The sequence below is a fragment of the Oncorhynchus clarkii genome, chromosome 20 (genome assembly GCF_045791955.1).
Source record: "Oncorhynchus clarkii lewisi isolate Uvic-CL-2024 chromosome 20, UVic_Ocla_1.0, whole genome shotgun sequence".
Classification (NCBI taxonomy): Eukaryota; Metazoa; Chordata; class Actinopteri; order Salmoniformes; family Salmonidae; genus Oncorhynchus; species Oncorhynchus clarkii.
This window is the reverse complement of record NC_092166.1, coordinates 75,822,456-75,845,279: the sequence shown is the minus strand read 5'-3', so window position 1 is coordinate 75,845,279 and position 22,824 is coordinate 75,822,456. Positions and strand designations below refer to the sequence as shown.

The following is a 22,824-nucleotide window of genomic DNA, read 5'->3' as shown; positions in this document are numbered from 1 at the left end:
ATCTATCAGGCAATCTATTAAAAGCTATCAATTAGTCTCTTAATTACAAGATTGTGATATTTCTCCATTTTATATTTAAGATAAGATCACAACAATGACCATGTTTATCAACCTATTAATGAACTGCTGTTACTGTAAATGGTTAGATAACTGATATACCCTAGCTCCCTTGTTAATCATAGTCTACGATGCTCATATTAACAATGCGATTTCAGAAAATCGGGGTACTGTGGCTCTGCTGGGTTCGCTATTCTGTCTGTTGAGGGCTCAGAATAGGAGGTCAATGGAGGAGTCAGAGAATTACATCATTCAACAGAGTGACAATGAAGAGGCAAAAGCAGGCTGAGAGATTCAGATTAAGAGCAAAAGGCCTGAGGCTACAGAGAGACGACATACTCATGACTGACCAGGCCAGCACACACACATACACACACATCTGCAGTGCACTCCTCTCCCTGCACCCTTCTCCTGCCTGCCACATACGTGCTCACACACCTAAAATGTAGGGAAGATCTAGGTCTGTATTCACCAAGTGTTTCAGAGTAGCATTGCTGATCTAGGATTACTGATCAGGTTCCCCTTGTTCATGTCATCAGCAGATGCTGACTCTATTTCAGCACTGAGGACCGGTCCCTGATTGAGTCATTATTACAGGAAAAGGCCCATAAAAAAATATATTGTGGAGATTATTTCTCTTTTATATTGAATTGTTGTGTCCAAACTCTTTATTTTCATACTTTATTCACCTTTTTTTTAACCTTTATTTAACTAGGCAAGTCAGTTAAGAACAAATTCTTATTTTCAATGACGGCCTAGGAACAGTGGGTTAACTGCCTGTTCAGGGGCAGAACCACAGATTTGTACCTTGTCAGCTCCTCCACACAAAATCATTTTTCTGGGTGTGCACCAGCTTATGTTTTTTTATTCCAAAATGTGTATAACATTTTAGTATAGGGCATATCATGGAACTATATATGACACTGTATATTATGCAGACCTAAAACTAATCAGTATTGACAATCAGAGATGTGCTTTCACGGATATAAACAACAGTCCTGGGGGTACGTATCAACGTTTCAGAAAAAAACCTATTTAATTCAATTGAATTGTATGTGGCAGCATCTTTAATTCCACTAGATGGCAGTAATGAGCAGCAATTAACCCTGGAGTCTATTTGAACCCTTTTGGTATTTAAAGCTTTCAAATGGCAGACATATACACACACACACACACACACACACACACACACACACACACAACTTTAAAAAGAAAGGCAGTCAGACTTTTGTATCACCATGCTTTCTTTATGGTTATATAGCATTTTACCCACCCACCCACTAGCTGTCAAATCCTTGCTTCCTCTGTCCTTTTTTCCTCACCTCCCTTTCAAAGTACATTGGAGGAGGAGGCACGAGGTGAGGAACCTTAAATCCTCTACACAAATGTGTTTTGGGAGGAAGGTGAGGAATGAATTGAATAAAATAATAATATAAGCCATTTAGCAGACACTTTTATCCAAAGCGACTTCCATAAGAAATAAGAACAGAGGAAGCAAAGATTTGACAGCTAGTCATTTTTTTGGGACTCTGAGTGAGTGAGTAGCTGTGATACCCAGGCCCTGTTCGACACAACCAACACCCTAGACACTTGTGGAGATCTGAGAGGATTGCAATATAGCAATATGAACAAAATTCCACCAAGCCTATCAGAGGGTAAGGTGGAGCTCTCACCATGTCACAACCCATCAATCCCTCTCTTATAATCTTGAATCTTAATAGAAATAGAGAAATATCATGTTATGTTGACATTAATATATTAATTAATAGCTATTAATAGATTACCAAATTGATAGTAGATTAATAGAATGAAGTTAGAAGGATAAACTTATATTTTGAAGGGACAGGAAGGCGGTGCATTTGGCCAATGACAGGCATTCCACATTTAAAACCACGCACATGTGAAAATGTAAATATCAAGATTGTTATTTATATACAAAAAACAGGTAGTTTTTCTATTTTTCTATTTAAAAAAAAAAAAACAGGCCATTTTCATGTTACTGATTTTTCGGTTTTAACTCAGAAAACAAATGTCAATCAATTAAATGCAACATTGCAAACACACCAGGTAAGATTTCCAAAGTGGCCTGATTGCTGAAGGTCGCCAATACAAAAAAATTCAGAAAGCCGGTAATTATGACAGCCAGCATTACCTTCTTATGTTTATTACATTGGGCTCTGGCACACATTCAAACACTGGAGATGCTTTGATGTGAGGGATTCTCCCAGATGCTTGATTAGTGGTGTGGTACACTCCTCTTATCACATCAGCCCTCTTCTCCAGACCGTACAACATGACAGGCTATATGTTACACGGTATAGACAACCTCATTTGGCTCCAAGGTGGAGGATGTACTTGAGCAATCACAATAGTTTTGAAACCCATAGCCTCCTTGAAGGGAAGGTCTCTACTGCTAAGTCAGTGGGGCAAACTTATCATTAATGAGAAAGAATATCAATATAGAGCTGTAGGGTTGGCAATGACATAATAAACTCCTGAAATGATCTGTATTCTACACAGGTAGAGCACATATGGGAAAGAATAATGACTCTAAAGGCCTATCTGAAAACACTATAACACACTATTTCACCACAGATCATGTGCAAAGAACATACAGTTAATATCAGAAGTTTACATACACTTAGGTTGGAGTCATTAAACTCGTTTTTCAACCACTCCACAAATTTCTTGTTAACAAACTATAGTTTGGCAAGTCCGTTAGGACATCTACTTTGTGCATGACACAAGTCATTTTACCCGAAATTGTTTACAAACAGATTATGTCACTTATAATTCACTGTATCCCAATTCCAGTGGGTCAGAAGTTTACATACACAAAGATCCCAACCGTGAAGCACGGGGGTGGCAGCATATTGTTGTGGGGGTGCTTTGCTGCAGGAGCGACTGGTGCACTTCACAAAATAGATGGCATCATGAGGTATGAAAATTATGTGGATATATTGATATAGCTTGGTTGCAAATGGGTCTCCAAATGGACAATGACCCCAAGCATACTTCCAAAATTGTGGCAAAATGGCTTAAGGACAACAAAGTCAGGATATTGGAGTGGCAATCACAAAGCCCTAACCTCAATCCTTTAGAAAATGTGCGGGCAGACCTGAAAAAGCGTGTGAGCAAGGAGGCCTGCAAACCTGACTCAGTTACACCAGCTCTGTCAGGAGGAATGGGTCAAAATTCACACAACTTATTGTGGAAAGCTTGTGGAAGGCTATCTGAAGCATTTGACCCAAGTTAAACAATTTAAAGGCAATGCTACCAAATACTAATTGAGTGTATGTAAACTTCTGACCCACTGGGAATGTGATGAAAGAAATACAAGCTGAAATAAATAATTTTCTCTACTATTATTCTGACATTAAATATTCTTAAAATAAAGTGGTCATCCTAACTGACCTGTCTGGGGATTTTTACTATGATTAAATGTCATTAATTGTGAAAACCTGCGTTTAAATGTATTTGGCTAAGGTGTATGTTAACTTCCGACTTCACCTGTACATCTAACAACAATGGCAATTGGCACTGAAAAATCTTTATATTTCCAACTAAAATGGACAGCAGGGTTGGGGTCAATTCCAAATTAATTTTAAGTTCCAATTCAATTCTAGAATTCACTCATGAGGTGGAGCATTTACATTGTTTGTATTCAAATTAAATTAAATCTTCAAGTTATGGAATTGGAATTTACTGTTTGGACTGTTTGAATTTAAATTGTAAAAACTTTCATCTTTGGAATTCAATATTCGTACACTTCCCAATTAATACAATTAATGCATTTAGTATCAAACATGGACTGCAGGATTTGTTTTAAATCATGTAACTCATATTTCTAATGTTACAGTAAGCTGCCTGATCAGTGACATAATAAGCCTGAAAGCCTGAATGAATTGCAATCAAATTGGAATTTGTGAAATTTTGGGGGGAAATATTGAATTGAGCATTACTTTTTGGGAATGTACCTAACATTGGAATTGAGAGGAATTTAATTACTGTATCTCTGAATTCAAAGACTGACCTGTATTTTGAATTGAATTAAATAGTATTTACAAGGAAAGGGAATTTAATTAGAATGGATGCTGGATGGTTCGAAATTCTACCTCCTTTCTCAGATTGGTCATTGTTTGTTCAAAGTACAGTAATCAAGTCAATATGTGTCTTTCTGTAAGTGGTTGGTCTAGGTCTGTGCTCAAACAGACAATTGAAAGCCTTTCAGGTGATTCATCTCGTGAGGAAGAACTGGGTGACATTTTTCTGTATTTTATCTGAAAGCTTTTCCTTTTATGACAATCCGACGAGCAAAATGCTCTGTTTTTAAAGCCGGGGCCTGTCTCAACATGAATGTCAAGTTTTTTTTTAAATGGTTCAATATGAGTACAGCAGAATCCTTTTAGAAATGTCGAAATTACAAGTTTTCAGGACAAGCTTTTAAAACTTGACTTTACGGATATGAATGGTCTTGAGTGCAGCTGAAGTTGAAGATAGTTGAAGGCAAAAATGAATAGGTCTCATACAGTGGCTTGCAAAAGTATTCACCCCCATGGTATGTTTCCTATTTTGTTGTCTTAAAACCCGGAATTAAAATAGATTTTTGAGGGGTTGGTATCATTTGATTTACACAACATGAAACATGAAACAAGAAAAAAAAGAAAAAAAATGAAAACTTGATTTTTTTAATGTTCTTCAAGGCAAAACTGCTCCAGCTCCTTCAAGTTGGATGGGTTCCGCTGGTGTACAGAAATCTTTAAGTCATACCACAGATTCTCAATTGAATTGAGGTCTGGGCTTTGACTAGGCCATTCCAAGACATTTAAATGTTTCCCCTTAAACCATTCGAATATTGCTTTAGCAATATGTTTAGGGTCATTGTACTGCTGGAAGGTGAACCTCCGTCCCAGTCAAATCTCTTGAAGACTGAAACAGGTTTCCCTCAAGAATTTCCCTGTAATTAGAGCCATCCATCATTCCTTCAATTTTGACCAGTTTCCCAGTCCTTGCTGATAATAAACATAACCACAGCATGATGCTGCCACCACGCTTCACTGTGGTGATCGTGTTCTCTGGGTGATGAGAGGTGTTGAGTTTGCGCCAGACATAGCATTTTCCTTGATGACGAAAAAGCTAAATGTTTGCCTCATCTAACCAGAGTACCTTCTTCCATATGTTTGGGGAGTCTCCTACATGCCTTTTGGCAAACACCAAACATTTTTGCTTATTTTTTCTTTAAGCAATGGCTTTTTTCTGACCACTCTTCTGTAAGTCCAGCTCTGTGGAGTGTACGGCTTAGAAATCCTATTGACAGATAATCCAATCTCCGCTGTGGAGCTTTGCAGCTCCTTCAGGGTTATCTTCAGTCTCTTTGTTGCCTCTCTGATTAATGCCCTCCTTGCCTGGTCCGTGAGTTTTGGTGGACGGCCCTCTCTTGCAGGTTTGTTGTGGTGCCATATTCTTTACATTTTTTTATAATGGATTTAATGGTGCTCCGTGGGATGTTCAACGTTTTGGATATTTATTTTAACCGAACCCTGATCTGTACTTCGCCACAACTTTGTCCCTGGCCTGTTTGGAGAGCTCCTTGGTCTTCATGGTGCTGCTTGCTTGGTGGTGCCCCTTGCTTAGTAGTGTTGCAGACTCTGGGGCCTTTCAGAACAGGTGTATATATCCTGAGATCATGTGACAGATCATGTGACACTTAGATTGCACACAGGTGGACTTATTTGAACTAATTATGTGACTTCTGAAGGTAATTGGTTGCACCAGATCTTATTTAGGGGCTTCATAGCAAAGGGGGTGAATACATATGCAGGCACCACTTTTCAGGTATTTATTTTTTGTACATTTTTTAGACAAGTTATTTTTTTCATTTCACTTCATCAATTTGGACTATTTTGTGTTTGTTCATTACATGAAATCCAAATAAAAATCTATTTAAATTACAAGTTGTAATGCAACAAAATAGGAAAAATGCCAAGGGGGGTGAATAATATTGCAAGGCACTGTCGGTAGACAACGGCACAAACAAATATGACTGTATGACATGGATAACTGGTGATCTGATATGCAACATTACAGGGATGAGCAAAATAAAAAGACAACCCTCTAACATTTTCGAAATGTAACAAATGAATCTAGCTAATTAAAGTAACTATTAAAACTGATTAAATACACCGCTTAATAAATACAATTGCACAATTATTTTGATTACAAAATAATCAACTTCCACAAGTTATTTACAAAAATTAACAATTGACAGCTAGGTTAATAGCTACAATTATGGCACCATAAAAGAGTGTAATTAAAATGAAACTGGTGCATACAGTAGCACTGATATGACAAACATTCAGTCAAACATAGTGTCAAAGTATATCTTAGGTACTGTGGAAATCCTATTGGAAGTTCTCATCTGACAGCCAGGGATTTTATTTATCAGAAAAAGCCATACGTTTCTGAGGAATGCAGAGAAGTACATTTGATGTTGCCTACTGTACTATACTGTGCTCATAGAAACACATACCAATAGAGTGAAACACTATTTTTTCTTAGTTCAAAAGAATCTTATATGATCCAGTTTCAGTTGTAGCTACCCAAGTACCACTTGCCAGAGACCCCTTTCGTTCAGTATTCCCAGCTGGCACTGTGACTACTTGTAGGACTAGTTATGAAACACTGGAATCACGTCCTTACACAATACTCAAGAGTTTCACTTTAGTTGGAAGGTATTAAACATCTGAAAAAGGTGGCTTACCTTGGGAAACAAGAAAGTGCAATGCATAATCTAAAACAATGAACTTAAATAACAAATTAATTGAGCTCTTGATCTGAACACACTTTTTATTGTTCGCTCATTATAGAAAATGCTTGTCCTACCATTATAAGCAATCATTGAAAGGAGAGAGGAGTTTATTGGAAAGTATGACATAAAGAAAATGCAGATGCAGGATCTAAATTTGATGAACCTGTTGCAGGAGAACTTGAAGTGTATTTGAGGTATGAAAGGGGTATGAAAAGGGTTCTGAAGTTTCATTTTTCCAATTTGAAATGTCAGTGTTGATTTTCCCTTACAAAAAATATGTATCAACCCCTCCCCACTTTTCGCACCAAAGTACGCTCATCTCTAGGAGACAGAACGCGTCTCCTTCCTGAGCGGTATGAAGGCTGTGTGGTTCCATGGTGTTTATACTTGGTTCATATTGTTTGTAAAGATGAAGGTGGTACCTTCAGGCATTTGGAAATTGCTCCCAAGGATGAACCAGACTTGTGGAGGTCTACAATTTTTTTCTTAGGTCTTGGCTGATTTATTTTTATTTTCCTATGATGTCAAGGAGGCACTGAGTTTGAAGGTAGCCCTGGAAATACATCCAAGTGAAATAATCTGTCATCCAAGTGAAATAATCTGTCTGTAAACAATTGTTGGAAAAATTACCTGTGTCATGCACAAAGTAGATGTCCTAACCGACTTGCCAAAACTATAGTTTGTTAACAAGAAAGTTGTGGAGTGGTTGAAAAATGAGTTTAATGACTCCAACCTAAGTGTATGTAAACTTCCGACTTACACTGTAGATATAACATGTGGGCCGACAGCTGACCTCTAAATATCTACGCCACACACATCCAATTAGTCAGCCTCGGAGAGTAGCATTTCAAAATGCTTCCCTAAGACTTTCAGCATAAATAATGTAACTTGTTTGGAATTAAAAATGTCTTTCATTGCAGAATATTCGTCAAAACCAAACAAGACACCCTAGAATCCCCTGGCGGGTAGTCATTATTATTAGCACAAAGCCTGAATAGCTGTTTGTGTGGCTGCCCATAGGTTTTGAGATAGGCTACATTGTCATGCTGTTTTGATTTCCTCCCTTTAGAATTAGCATATGCTTGTCTCATGTTACCAGAGAAGTACTAGAAATAGAGATACAGTAGATACTGTAGATACTGCAGGGACACACACTATCATCCCAGTAAGTGGTATTTACCCCAGTGAAAAAAAACGAGATTATGTATCTGCAGGATGTTGCAGATTTGGGTCTTTCTATAAATAATGGGGCCAATGTGTGACATTGGCATCAACATTTCAAAATGGTTTGAATCAAATATAAAAGGATTTTCATGCAGTTCCACATAGTTCCACGTACTTAGAGGAATAAAAGTGAACATTGCAAACTGGCCCATAATTCCACCTCTACAACAACATCCTTTCAGCAGGGTTCGTACAGACATTGACAAGTCAAATTCAAGGATTTTCAAGGACTTTTTCAAGCACTTAATTGTGCTTTTCAAGGACCCCAATGTTATACAATTGTGTCATTTATATAATTGTAGATAAAGAGCCTAATATAAAACCCTTCCACCTCAAAAAGCATGCAACAAGTGTCAAAAGAAGACCTGTATCACTTTAAGAATGGTGCATTTTTTTGGGCTTTGCCAATGCGTTGATTTTCAAATTATTATTACATTCTACAATATGAGAGAATAATGTGAACATTGTCTGACTAAATAGATTGGATGGATGCAGATTTTTCTGTACCCTATGTGGCTGACACAGGCACACATAATAAAGCTATGAATAGCGACAGCATTAATCTCACTATTTGAATCTCACCATCACTGTTTTTATAATGAGAAAGTGAGCAAAAACCATGTTCCTTTTTTTAATGGAAGGATTTGTATGGAAAGCCAAGTTGAAGCCGACAGATGTCTTCTTCGTAATAACCGCATGTGGATTCACTGCAACAGAGTAGCAAAACGCCAGAAACAAACTAAAGTGGACACATCTCTCACAAAAACAGATCAAAAATGAAATCACGGATAATTATAAGGGAGCAGGAGAACTTATAAATTGGTTGCAATAATTACAATAACTTTTCAAGTACCAAATGTAGGAAATATTAGATTTTCAAGGTAGGCCTATTCCAGTACTTGAATTTCTGAGCTTCAAATTCAAGACCAAGTAATCTATTTCAAGCCCTTTGTAGTATTGTTTAAAATTGCATGTGTGACATGGAAAACAAAAGGTATTTGTCATGTTATATCATTACCAATAAGACCACTAGGCTATGTAATGTGTTGTCATTATATCCAGAGTAATTAATAGGAAGAGTGTTGGGTGCTGCACAATAGTCTATCCTACTTAATTGCCACAGTAGACTACGAGGCACAAAGACATATGAAAACATGAACTCATTACCTTGATGCTTTCTCTGTTAAATCTATCAAGATCCTGCTATTAATCAAGCAGACAACAACAGATGATCAACATAGATTCGCTAGGGATATTAGATCCAATATGGATCCAGGCACTAGTGATGTGTGGGTTGAATCATAACCCGCTGTCCCCTCGGTTATATCCGCGGGGTGGACGGATTTAGGGTCTTTAAATATTGTGTGGCTGGTTGAATAAGAGAAAACAATACCTTAAAAATCCTTAAATGGATAATTATTGTGCAATTTATATCTATAGGCTACCTTGAGGTTTGGTATTAGTGCATAAGCCTAAGCTTTAGGGCTTAACTGTATGCACAACAAAAAGCCTGCACAGCCAATTGCCAAGTCATGCTTTTGGGAAGGGGCAGAAAAAGTTCACTTCAATCCACAGAGGGAATAAATGACATTGTCGAAGTTTAATTCAATAAAACAAAAGTGGTTAAAGGTGAGTCGAAAATAAAGAGAGGAGGGGGGGGGGGGCAGAAAATACATTTCTGGATAAGATTAGGTGAAGTGGTTAAAGAGGATGATAGCAGGCTATGTTATGTGTGATGATTGTGAGGCGCTATATACACATTCCACAGTCACAAGACGGGACTTTAAATAGGGAACTAACTGTAGCCTACTGTTTAGATGTGTTAAGTGGAAACTGAAATATGGAGGCTGACTGAAGGTTTATAAGTTCTCACATAGCCTTATTAATTAATTAAGCATTTCTTGCAGTTAAATAATACACCAAATGTAGGCAAAATATGGTCTTGGGAACAGGAGTGGAGAAATATGATTAGTCTCTTTCTGCATATTGAGAGAATGCAAGGCTCAGTTAGATACCATCTTTAGAGGTGCATCATAAAAACTGATAGTACTTCAACCGCATCAAATATGAATCGAATCCGAACTGAAATCTTATCACAATTACATTGGGTTGTTTCCACAGCTTTCATTTACCTTAGAACCAGTCAATCTGATGTCACTTGGACATTTTGCACATCAAATCTTTCCAGTTAAAAAAAATTATTGTATTTTTCTCCCAGTCCATAAAAGTCTTTGCTTCGCGAAAGATGACAGCGAAAACTTTACAGATGTCAACTAGATAGAAGCATTCATTCTATCAACCTATTACATTATTCTGTTGAGGAAGGGTTCATTTAATCTTCTAGGGCAACATATGACAGAAGAGAAGCTACAACTATCTAATTATAAACAAGTTGACTAACAAATAGCCTATCAAAAGTTTGGAAATTATAAGCAGAAACATATCTAAATCAGGCAAAACAAATCCTGCACCCCCTCTCAAAAAATTGTTCTGCCGTCTTTGACAGTAGTCTATAGCACATTTTCTATCTTTGACCGTAGTCTATAGCACAATTTTATATATTATCGGGTTGGGGTTGGGGTTGGGGTTGGGTTCGGGCCTCAGATTTTCACTTAACCACATATAGTGCATTCGGAAATTATTCAGACCCCTTACATTTTTACACATTTTGTTACGTTACAGCCTTATTCTAAAATTGATTAAGTTGTTTTTTTCCCCTCATAAATCTACACACAATAGCCCTATAATGACAAAGCAGAAACATTTTTTAAATGGTTTTATTTTTGTGAATGACCCTATAAGCTTGGCACACCTGTATTTGGGGAGTCACTTCCATTCATCTCTGCAGATCCTCTCAAGCTCTGTCAGGTTGGATGGGGAGCATCGCTGCACAGATATTTTCAGGTCTCTCCAGAGATGTTCAATCGGATGCAAGTCCAAGCTTTGGCTGGGCAACTCAAGGACATTCAGAGACTTGTCCCGAAGACACTCCTAGTTTGTCTTGTGTGCTTAGGGTCGTCCCAGTCTGAGTTCCTTGAGCAGGTTTTCATCAAGGATCTCTCTGTACTTTGCTCCATTCATCTTTCCCTAGATCCTGACCAGTCTCCTAGTCCTAGTAAACATCCCCACAGCACGATGCTGCCACAACCATGCTTCACAGTAGGGATGATGCCAGGTTTCCTCCAGACGTGACGCTTGGAATTAAGGCCAAATAATCAATCTTGGTTTCGTCAGACCAGAGAATCTTGTTTCTCATGGTCTGAAAGTCCATTCGGTGCCTTTTGACAAATTCAAAGTGGGCTGTCATGTGTCTTTTACTGAGGAGTGGCTTCCGTCTGGCCACTTTACCATAAAGCCCTGATTGGTGGAGTGCTGCAGAGATGGTTGTCCTTCTGGAAGGTTCTCCCATCTCCACAGAGGAACTCAGAGCTCTGTCAGAGGGACCAGCGGGTTCTTGGTCACCTCCCTGACCAAGGCCCTTCTCCCCGATTGCTCAATTTGGCCGGACGGACAGCTCTAGGAAGAGTCTTGGTGGTTCCAAACTTCCTCCATTTAAGAATGATGGAGGCCACTGTGTTCTTGGGGGCCTTCAATGTTGACCTCATGACTTGGTTTTTGCTCTGACATTATCTGTCAACTGCACTGTCAACCTTACATAGACAGGTGTGTGCCTTTCCAAATCATGTCCAATCAATTGAATTGACCACAGGTGGACTCCAATCAAGTTGCAGAAACAACTCAAGGATGATCAATGGAAACAGGATGCACCTGAGCTCAAATTCGAGTCGCATAGCAAAGGGTCTGAAAACGTATGTAAATAAGGTATTTCAGTTTCATTTCTAAAAACCTGTTTTCGCTTTGTCACTATGGGGTATTGTGTGTAGATTGATGAGTTTAGGTTGTTACGTAAGAAAATGTGAAGGGGTCTGAATGCTTTCCGAATGCACTGTATAGTCTGGCGATTGCGGATGGATTATTAGGATGGTTTACTTGACATTGCAGGTAGGTGGGGGTGAACAAAAAGCTGACCCGAGCCCAACTACCAGGCACAACTGTCTTCACCGGCATAACTAATGAGACTGCAAAATATTCTGGACATACCTCACAAACACACTTTTGTTCCAGCACTTGGGCTGTTGTTGTATCCTATCGCAACAACTGTTCACCTCTTGACTGTCATTCTGAGAATTCCTTCCTGGATCAGATGATGAAGTGTGCAAATATCAGGGCGTAACTAATCAGCTGGACACCAAATGTGCATCCAACAATTATTATGCATAATTATTGAAAAACCACATTAATGACAGTATCGATTTAATTTTTTTGTATCATGGTAAGGTGACTATATTGGTTAGACGCACTCAATTTTGCAATGCATACATTATTTTGGATTTGTGTGCCCATGAAAATGGTTTAATATGTTACGTAGTTACACAACCTTTCTGAGATCTCTACAGGGTTCAAGTGCAATGTCTAATTTAACTGATTAATTATATTTGTGTATATGTATATGATATAATGACAACTTACACTGCCATAAATGCAAGGACAGAAAAGTAATGCTCTATGTCATTTGATTTTGGATCCGTCAAGACAACCACCATGAGAAAGGATTAGACATACAGTGCATTCGGGAGGGAATTCAGATCCCTTGACTCTTTCCACATTTTGTTACGTTACAGCCGTATTCTAAAATGAATATAAATATATTTTTTCCTCATCAATCTACACACAATACCCCGTAATAACTGAGTGAAAACTTTCTAAAAAAAAATGTATTTTACATTTTAGCAAATGTGTTAAAAATGTAAAATAAATACCTTACTTACATAAGTATTCAGACCTTTTGCTGTGAGAGGTGCATCCTGTTTCCATTGATCTACTTGAGATGTTTCTATAACTTGATTGGAATCCACCTGTGGTCAATTCAATTGATTGGACATGATTTGGAAAGGCACACACCTGTCTTTATAAGGTCCCACAGCTGACAGTGCATTTCAGAGGAAAAACCAAGCCATGAGGTCGAAGAAGTTGTCCGTAGAGCTCTGAGACAATATTGTGTCGAGGCACAGATCTGGGGAAGGGTACCAAAACATTTCTGCAGCATTGAAGGTCCCCAAGAACACAGTGGCCTCTATCATTCTTAACCCTTGTGTGGTGTTCGGGTCTGTGGGACCCATTTTCAATGTTTACTAAAAGGAAAATGAAACAATGAATTATTTTTTCAACCTGAGACTCATTGGCCTTGGCTAATTATCTGTGAAGAACATGTAAATGAACACATTTTCATTGAGTGCACACTGTGCACCCCACTACACATGTATTTGACATATCTGGCGTTCAGGTCCACTGGACCCGGCAGTAATAAAAATGTGGAAAAGTGTGTGTGTAGGTAAAAACAAGTAAAAATTCAACAAAAATGTTTGCCCTGTGCCTTCAGTCTGTCTTCCTCCTCCCTGGGCCTGCTGTTTCAACATAGCGCCAATAACCCATCTCCCACTTTCCTCGCACTCTTTACCCTTTGTAGTGTGGGAACCTGCACAATGTTATTACAATACATTGTTTCGGTACATTATTTCGATACATTGTAGAACATTATCTATTTTCCCACACTCTAGACCAGCCAGGTGCAAATTGGTGGAGGGACAAAACAAATAAATAGCTTTGTGTGGCTCCTTACCACAATCAATCAGTATAGCAACAATTATCTCTGCTTTGAGGGCCTTCGAAATCATTTTTGCAGAGAGAGAAGCTAGTGTGAATGGAGCGTCTTCCATTTGAAAGGAGCGTCTTGAATTTTCCAAAAATGAGGATCATGTCTCTGTCAATTCGGAGTCTGACAGTGAGTTGGAAGAAGAGGATGAGATTAACCCTCATCCAGCCCCAGGACCAGCCTGTCAGCAACCAGCCCCAGGACCAGCCCGTCAGCAACCAGCTCATCAGCAGCCTGCAGGAGGAGAAATATGGATGTCGAAAATTGTGAAATTGAGTGGTCTTCTTGCCCAAGGAATGAGCCATCCCGCATGGCTGCCAATGTGATAAGGATGCAACCAGGGCCGAGATGGATGGCGATTGCTCATGTGTAGGACATAAAGTGTTCTTTTGAACAGTTCATCCCAGACACCATCCAGAACATCATTCTGGACGGCACTAATTTGGAGGGAAGGCGTGTTTTTTGAGAGAGATTGAAGGAGATGGACCAAACACACTTTGGGGTTCTTATCCTTACTGGTGTTTTCAGATCCAATGGGGAATCTCTTCGGGATGCAGAAACTGGCAGATAACTTTTCCATGCAGCAATGTCTCTGGAATGGTAGGAACAGTACAGTACAAAAAACAAGCCAGAGCTCCCAGCTCAGCTGTTGAACACACGGGCCTATCAATTCCTCTAAGTTTGTGTTGACGGCTGACACGTCCCTAGTGTCCTACATGCCAAAGAAAGGCAAAAATGTGGTACTTGTGAGTACACTGCATAGGGATGGGAGAATCTGTGGCCAGGAACATCAAAAAACAGAAATCATAATGGATTACAATGCCACAAAAGGAGTGGTGGACAATTTAGACAAGCTGGTGACTGGCTACAGCTGCAAAAGAAGAACCCTACGCTGGCATCTTGTGATATTCTTCAACATCTAGGACATCTCGGCGTACAAATTAATTTGTCTTCAGACAGAACGGCATAGAACCCAAATTGGAACAGAGGAAAGTTACAGACGAGACGGCTCTTCCTCGAGGAGCTGGGCAAGGCATTGGTAAGACCTCTAATCCAAAGGTGGCAACATACCCAAGGACCCCAGCTTCTGCAGCCATCGTGAGGAGGATTTAGGAGGAGGATGCTGGTGCCCCATCTGCCCGACCCACAGAACCTACAACTCCAATACCGGAAGTAAGTGTGAGTGATGTTGTTGAATGTGTGTGTGTCTGACTCTCCTACTTTGGTCTGCTGTAATTATATATGTGAGTGAGTGAGATGTTAGTAAAATTCCTGAACTAAGTGTTATCATCATTCTAGATTGCAGCCGGTGGCAACAAGAAGCGCTGTGATGTGTGTGGACCCAAGAAGGACAGGAAGACACAATACACATGCATCAAGAAATAAATTTGCATCAAATCAAAGTTTATTTGTCACGTTCGCCGAATACAACAGGTGTAAACCTTACAGTGAAATGCTTACTTACAGGCTCTAATCAATGGTGCCAAAAAAAAGGTGTGTGTGTGTGTGTGTGTGTGTGTGAAGAAACAAAACAACAGTAGAAAGACATTTAAAAAAAGAGTAGCAAGGCTATATACAGACACCTGTTAGTCAGGCTTATTGAGGTAGTATGTACATGTAGATATGGTTAAAGTGATTATGCATATATGATGAACAGAGAGTAGCAGAAGCATAAAAGGAGGGGTTGGGGGGGCACACAATGTAGATAGCCCGGTTAGCCAATGTGCTTGAGCACTGGTAGGTCAGGCCAATTTAGGTAGTATGTACATGAATGTATAGTTAAAGTGACTAAGCATATAAGATAAACAGAGAGTAGCAGCAGCGTAAAAGAGGGGTTGAGGGAGGGCACACAATGCAAATAGTCCGGGTAACCATTGGTTACCTGTTCTGTAGTCTTTTGGCTTGGGGGTAAAAACTGAGAGAACAGACAGAACTGAGAGAACAGTCTATGACTGGGGTGGCTGGGGTCTCTGACAATTTTTTGGGCCTTCCTCTGACACTGCCTGGTGTAGAGGTCCTGGATGGCAGGCAGCTTTTCCCCAGTGATGTACTGGGCCGTACGCACTACCGTCTTAGTTGCCTTGCGGTCAGAGGCCGAGCAATTGCCGTACCCGGCAGTGATGCAACCGGTCAGGATGCTCTCGATATTGCAGCTGTAGAACCTTTTGAGGATCTCAGGACCCATGCCAAATCTTTTTAGTGTCCTGAGGGGGAATAGGCTTTGTCGTGCCCTCTTCACGACTGTCTTGGTGTGTTTGGACCGTTCTAGTTTGTTGTTGATATGGACACCAAGGAATTTGAAGCTCTCAACCTGCTCCACTACAGCCCTGTCGATGAGAATGGGGACGTGCTCAGTGCTCCTTTTCCTGTAGTCCACAATCATCTCCTTAGTCTTGGTTACATTGAGGGATAGGTTGTTATTCTGGCACCACCAGTCCCAGGTCCATGACCTCCTCCCTATAGGCTGTCTCGTCGTTGTCTGTGATCAGGCCTACCACTGTTGTGTCGTCAGCAAACTTAATGATGGTTGGAGTCGTGCATGGCCATGCAGTCGTGGGTGAACAGGGAGTACCGGACGGGACTGAGCACGCACCCCTGGGGAGCTCCAGTGTTGAGGATCAGCATGGCAGATGTGTTGCTACCTACCCTCACCACCTGGGGCGCCCTGTCAGAAAGTCCAGGATCCAGTTGCAGAGGGAGGTGTTTAGTCCCACGATCCTTAGCTTGGTGGTGAGCTTTGAGGGTACTATGGTGTTGAACGCTGAGATGTAGTCAATGAACAGCATTCTCACATAGGTGTTCCTTTTGTCCAGTTGGGAAAGGGCCGTGTGGAGTCCTGTAGTTTAGCATCTGCTTCATCTGACCATTTTTTTATAGAGTCACTGGGGCTTCCTGCTTTAATTTTTGCTTGTAAGCAGGAATCAGGAGGATAGAGTTGTGGTCAGATTTACCAAATGGAGGGCGAGGGAGAGCTTTGTACGCGTCTCTGTGTGTGGAGTACAGGTGATCTAGATTTTTTTCCCCTCTGGTTGCACATTTAACATGTTGATAGAGATTTGGTAGAACTGATTTAAGTTTCCCTGCATTAAAGTCTCCGGCCACTAGGAGCGCCGCCTCTGGGTGAGTGGTTTCCTGTTTGCTTATTTCGTTATACAGCTGACTGAGTGCGGTCTTAGTGCCAGCATCTGTCTGTGTTGGTGAATAAACAGCCACGAAAAGTATAGTTGAGAACTTTCTAGGCAAGTAGTGTGGCCTGCAGTTTATCACAATATACTCAACTTCAGGTGAGCAAAATCTAGAGACTTCCTTGGATTTCGTGCACCAGCTGTTGTTTACAAATATGCACAGACTGCCCCCCCCTTGTCTTACTGGAGTGTGCTGTTCTATTCTGCCGGTGCAGAGTGTATCCCGCTAGCTGAATATCCATGTCGTCATTCAGCCACGACTCCGTGAAGCATTGGATATTACAGTTTTTGATGTTCTGTTGGTAGGATATTCTAGTTTATTGTCCAATGATTGCACGTTGGCGAGTAATTTTGACGGTAACTGCAGCTTTCCTAGTTGTCTTCTGCGGGTCCGGATGAGGTATCCGGCTCTTTGTCCTCTGCGTCGCTTCCTTTTGCGAATAATTGGGATGTCTGCCCTGTGGGTTGTTTGGAGAATATCGTGTGAGTCCTGCTTGTTGTTGTTGTTGAAGAAATCTTCGTGTAATCCGAGGTGAGTGATCGCTGTCCTGATATCCAGAAGCTCTTTTTTGCCGTAAAATACGGTTGCAGAAACATTATGTACAAAATAGTTTACAAATATAGCGGAAAAAAACACATGATCATTATGGGGTATTGTGTGTAGATTGACGAAGGGGAAAAAAATCAAATTCAATCAATTTTAGAATGAGGCTGTAAAGTAACAAAATGTGGAAAAGTGAAGGTGTCTGAAAAGTTTCCAAATGCCACTGTATGTTTTAAATCTACTCGTGAATTTGACTGAATAAAGCTATGATCCCCCCTTATATCTTCATGTAATGACGTGAAACATTTTGCAAGATTATTATCAATGACTTATCAACAGCTGTAACAAGTTGTCCAGTGTAGAACATCCTCACTGGTGCCCTGGTTTATAGAATGAACCATTTATATTGACTCAATCAAAATAGGGCCCTTATGATTCTTTTGGTTCACTATTGGATTTACTTTGCCTGAAACAGTTGTGAAACATATTCAAGAAAACTATTTTAGCTGATATTTTCTGTATCCATTTGAAAATACTTACTCAGTCAGCCTGCATATTCCTCAGACATAACAACACAGTGGTCTCTGTTGAAATTGCCAACAGCATACCACTGCTGGCTTGCTTCTGAAGCTGAGCAGGGTTGGTCCTGGTCAGTTCCTGGATGGGAGACCAGATGCTGCTGGAAGTGGTGTTGGAGGGCCAATAGGAGGCACTCTTTCCTCTGGTCTAAAACAATATCCCATGGCAGTGATTGGGTGCCACTGCTCTGTGTAGGGTGCTGTCTTCTGGATGGGAAGTTAAACAGGTGTCCTGACTCTCTGAGGTCATTAAAGATCCCATGGCACTTATTGTAAGAGTAGGGGTGTTAACCCTGGTGTCCTGGCTAAATTCTGAATCTGGACCTCAAACCATCATGGTCACCTAATAATCCCCAGTTTACAATTGGCTCATTCATCCCCCTCCTCTCCCCTGTAACTATTCCCCAGGTTGTTGCTGCAAATGAGAACTTGTTCTCAGGAAAATAAAAATCTAATTAGTTTGTATTACGCGACTCAAACAAGGGTCAGTTGGATTGTCTGAAATTCCCCAAGATAATTATTTATGCAAATATATGCATGCTCAAATATTCACCTTGAGAATCAGTACCTCTGTTGTACACACGATATGAAGTTTTCAAAATAAACTGATCTGGAGATATACCAATTGATACTGGATCTGTTCTGGGTAATATATGCACAAATATGCAAGTGCAGCCTCAATAATCAAATTAAATATGAAATAAAAATGTCTGTGAAGTTCTGTTGTGGAGCTGAAATGATCTTACAACCAAGCAAAACCAACATGTTTATACACAGGGACTGATGAGTGTGGAGATATTATGCCTTGATGTTATCTATCACAATCTACTCTTCGCATGCATCAATGCAGACTTGAGTCGGAGAGATGTCAAACTGTTTAGTATTAAGGCAAGAAGCAGCATCTCCTTTGAATACATAAATCCGTGTTCAAATCAAGTCTCAAGAACAGTAAACATTGTGTATGTTGACATTTTAGGGTGGCCTACTGCATGGAAAGCTTTCCTGAGCCCTGCCATGGAAAAACCACCAGAAAACTGCAGATCAAGGCTGTCAATTCCGATTGTGGTCAAAACGATGGATCAAGTCCAAGATAATCATTAGGGTATTCATACATCATCCTATTGTTGGAGTTGAGGTGAAAAAAAAACATGTTGCAAGGGTGTTTACATTGCAATATGAGCATATCAGATGTGAGCTTTTCGCAATCCAATTCACCTCCTTCCCTCAGACTTTCTATTCACGCTCACTTGATATAAAGTCAATTGTAAACGTGTCTGCAAGGTTATTGCAATGTTGTGCTCATAAAGAAGGGACATTTGATTTGGTTCCAAAAAGAGCAAAACATGTTTACTCAAAGGCATCATCATTGCCTTGCTTCAGTGTCAATTGTTCACCACTGACAATAGTAACAACAGGTGTATTGTTTTATAGGCATGTTTACTGTGTGCATATCCATGGTGATACAGACGGTCGTCTACACAAGACGTAAGAGAATGTGAAATGTAACAAATACAGGGGATAACTCTATGACGTGCTTGTAGAGTATGTCTCAAATAATCTAAACGAAGGCAACCTCCCATAAAAGGCTTTGACTATTATACATTCTCTAAGTACCAAATGCCAGTATGTAAGGGGGCAACATTCACTAAACGTAAAACATTTAGAGCTTCAATGCTCAGTAGAAAGAAGTTTTTGCTCAATAACTCAGCTATCAGAATTAAAGTGTCCACTGTGTAGGGTGTTAGAGAACACGGTTCTCCATTTCCATCACTGAGGTGGTACAGTTCAGTAGGTCTTTTATCACCCTCTATAGATGTGTGTATTCATGTGTCCAGGTCTAACAATATCTGTTTTTATCATCCTCTATAGATGTGTGTATTCATGTGTCCAGGTCTAACAATATCTGTTTTTATCATCCTCTATAGATGTGTGTATTCATGTGTCCAGGTCTAACAATATCTGTGTAACATTATACAGCTGCTGTACGCTGGGACCTACTGAAGCTCCAGTAATGTCCTGAGTGAGCTACTTGGACCACCCAGACCTTTGACTTTGTTCTCTAGGCCGGTGTTGAACCTCAGATAAGGCTGGTTTCAGGGGACCACGAGTCAGTGAGAATGAATAGCCTGGCTGGAAAGCAAAATGCTCTCGATACGTAAAGCCCTATTGCATTTATCTTGGCTATAGAAGCAGACATACTGTGGCACAGTTACTTTCATCATTTTGTATTTGAATGCATTTAAGGTTGACCTCTCAATTAAACATTTTGTGCATCAGGCTAGCATTTGACAAAATACCGGGATATTTTATGTAATGAATGTCATTGAGCCTCATTCAGAAATTTTTAAAGATGTTTTTTTTTAACCCCTTTTACTCCCCAATATTTGTGGTGTCCAATTGGTAGTTACAGTCTTGTCCCATCGCTGCATCTCCCGTACAGCCTCAGGAGAGGCGAAGGTCGAGAGCCCAATGTCCTTCAAAACACAACCCAACCAAGCCGCACTGCTTCTTGACACAATGCCCGCTTAACCCGGAAGCCAGCCACACCGACGTGTTGGAGGAAACATCGTACACCTGGCGTCCATGTCAGTGTGCATACGCCTGGCCCGCCACAGGAGTCACTAGAGAACTATGGGCAAGGACATCCCTGCCGGCCAAACCCTCTCCTAACCTGGACGCCGCTGGGCCAATTGTGCACCGCCCCATGGGTCTTCCAATCACGGCCGGCTGCGACAGAGCCTGGACTCGAACCAGAATCTCTAGACCACTGTGCCCCTCGGGAGGCCAAATATGTAATACATGTTTGGAATATGTTTGTTTTATATGCTTGTGTTTTGTTTTTATTTCATTTTTTCTTTGTATTTCCTATTTGTTGATTGCATTTCATATTTGTACTTGATGCCTGTATTTTTGTATTCTGCATGGCTTAGTTGAAAACGAGACATTGGTCTGAACATAACTCCCTGTCAAAATAAAGGTAAAAACAAACCAGAAAAGGTTTTCTACATCATACAGTAGGTAATACATTGAAGGTGAAAACATACATTCCAAAGAGGTGTTGTCATCATACCTTTCCTTTGTCCCTCATGGAGCCTTTTCCGAGGATGGACATCTTTGCTCCTGTTTCTTCTTGTAATCTTTTCATGGAATTGCCCCGTGGACCCAACAGCTTCCCAACAAAATTAAACTGCAACAGAGGAGAGGAAAGGCAATGTTTCTAAAACAGCTTCCTTGACAGTTTTCAATTATATACCTATTACATACTGAAGTAAATGGAAATTAGGTTACATACTGCAAGGGGAAAAAAGATTAGAGAAAAATATAGATTACAGTTGGCTAACAATCAACCTTTTTTTAAAAACCTTTTGAGGATTAGCCCCTTTTTTTATTTTAATTTTTAATTTTCGCCTAAAATGACATACCCAAATCTAACTGCCTGTAGCTCAGGCCCTGATGCAAGGATATGCATATTCTTGGTACCATTTGAAAGGAAACACTTTGGAAATGTGTAAGGAATGTAGTAGAATATATCACAATAGATCTGGTCAAAGATAATACAAAGAAAATACCAACTGTTCTTTTGTATTTTTTTGTACCATCATGTTTGAAATGCAAGAGAAAGGCCATAATGTATTATTCCATCCCAGGTGCAATTTAGATTTTGGCCACTAGATGGAATCAGTGTATGTGCAACGTTTTAGACTGATCCAATGAACCATTGCATTGGTGTCCAAATTTTGAATCAAGACTGCCCAAATGTGCCAAATTTGTTTATTAATAAATGTTCATGTTCAAAATTGTGCACTCTCCTCAAACAATAGCATGGTATTCTTTCACTGTAAAAGCTACTGTAAATTGGACAGCGCAGTTAGATTAACAAGAATGTAAGCTTTCTGCCAATATCAGATATGTCTATGTCCTGGGAAATGTTCTTGTTACTTACAACCTCATGCTAATCTCATTAGCCTACGTTAGCTCAACCATCCCGTGGAAGGGACACCGAACCCGAAGAAGTTTTCACTATTGCTGAATAAAACAAAAAAAGACATGGAAAAACAATTCAACAATGTTCAGCCATGTGTGCTGCACAATACCCATGTGAATGGGTCTTAATCTCATCTGAGGTAGAACATAACAGCCTTTGTGTTCCAAATGGCACCCCATTCCCTTTATAGTGCACTAGTTTTGACCAGGGTCCATAGGGTAGTGCACTATATATGAAATATGGGGAATATTTGAGACACAGACATTTATCAGCTCCGTCCCTTAGTTAAACCGCTGAGGCTTAGTCAGTCATGTCTTATTATTGCTCAGGGTCATCAATGTTGTATGGAGAGGAAATAAAACATGTGCACCAGCCAATACAATTCCTGGGAATGATCCAGAGGTCAGAGCCAGGAAAGTGAGAAATAATGATTTTCTTCCCATTGGGAAATCAAGGAATCACTATCCAGATGAGGAACTATCAAATGCCTGCCTTCAGGCACTGGCTAACAGAACTAATCTCAGACTGTAGACTTGCTGTTGGACAAAACACTCAGGATATTACTGTCAGTCAGGATATTACTGTACAGTCTTTTTCTTTGTCACTGTTGGAGATTTGCAGTGACCACAATGGTGACCCTCAACATCATAATAGAAGTGATTTAGTTGAGTCCTTTGCTAATGGAAAAGTAATTATTCTCAGACTATTCATTCAATAAAACCACAATCAG

The 22,824-nt window shown here is 40.0% G+C and overlaps 1 protein-coding gene across 1 annotated transcript in view; it reads right to left on the bottom strand.

Moving 5' to 3' along the window:
* Nucleotides 1–22,824, bottom strand: part of LOC139375691 (KH domain-containing, RNA-binding, signal transduction-associated protein 2-like) — a 117,741-nt gene that overhangs the window by 40,896 nt on the left and 54,021 nt on the right. The window contains exon 3 of the mRNA XM_071117500.1: nucleotides 21,180–21,296. Within this exon, the coding sequence (XP_070973601.1) occupies nucleotides 21,180–21,296 (117 nt within the window). The remainder of the gene's footprint in view (nucleotides 1–21,179; nucleotides 21,297–22,824) is intronic.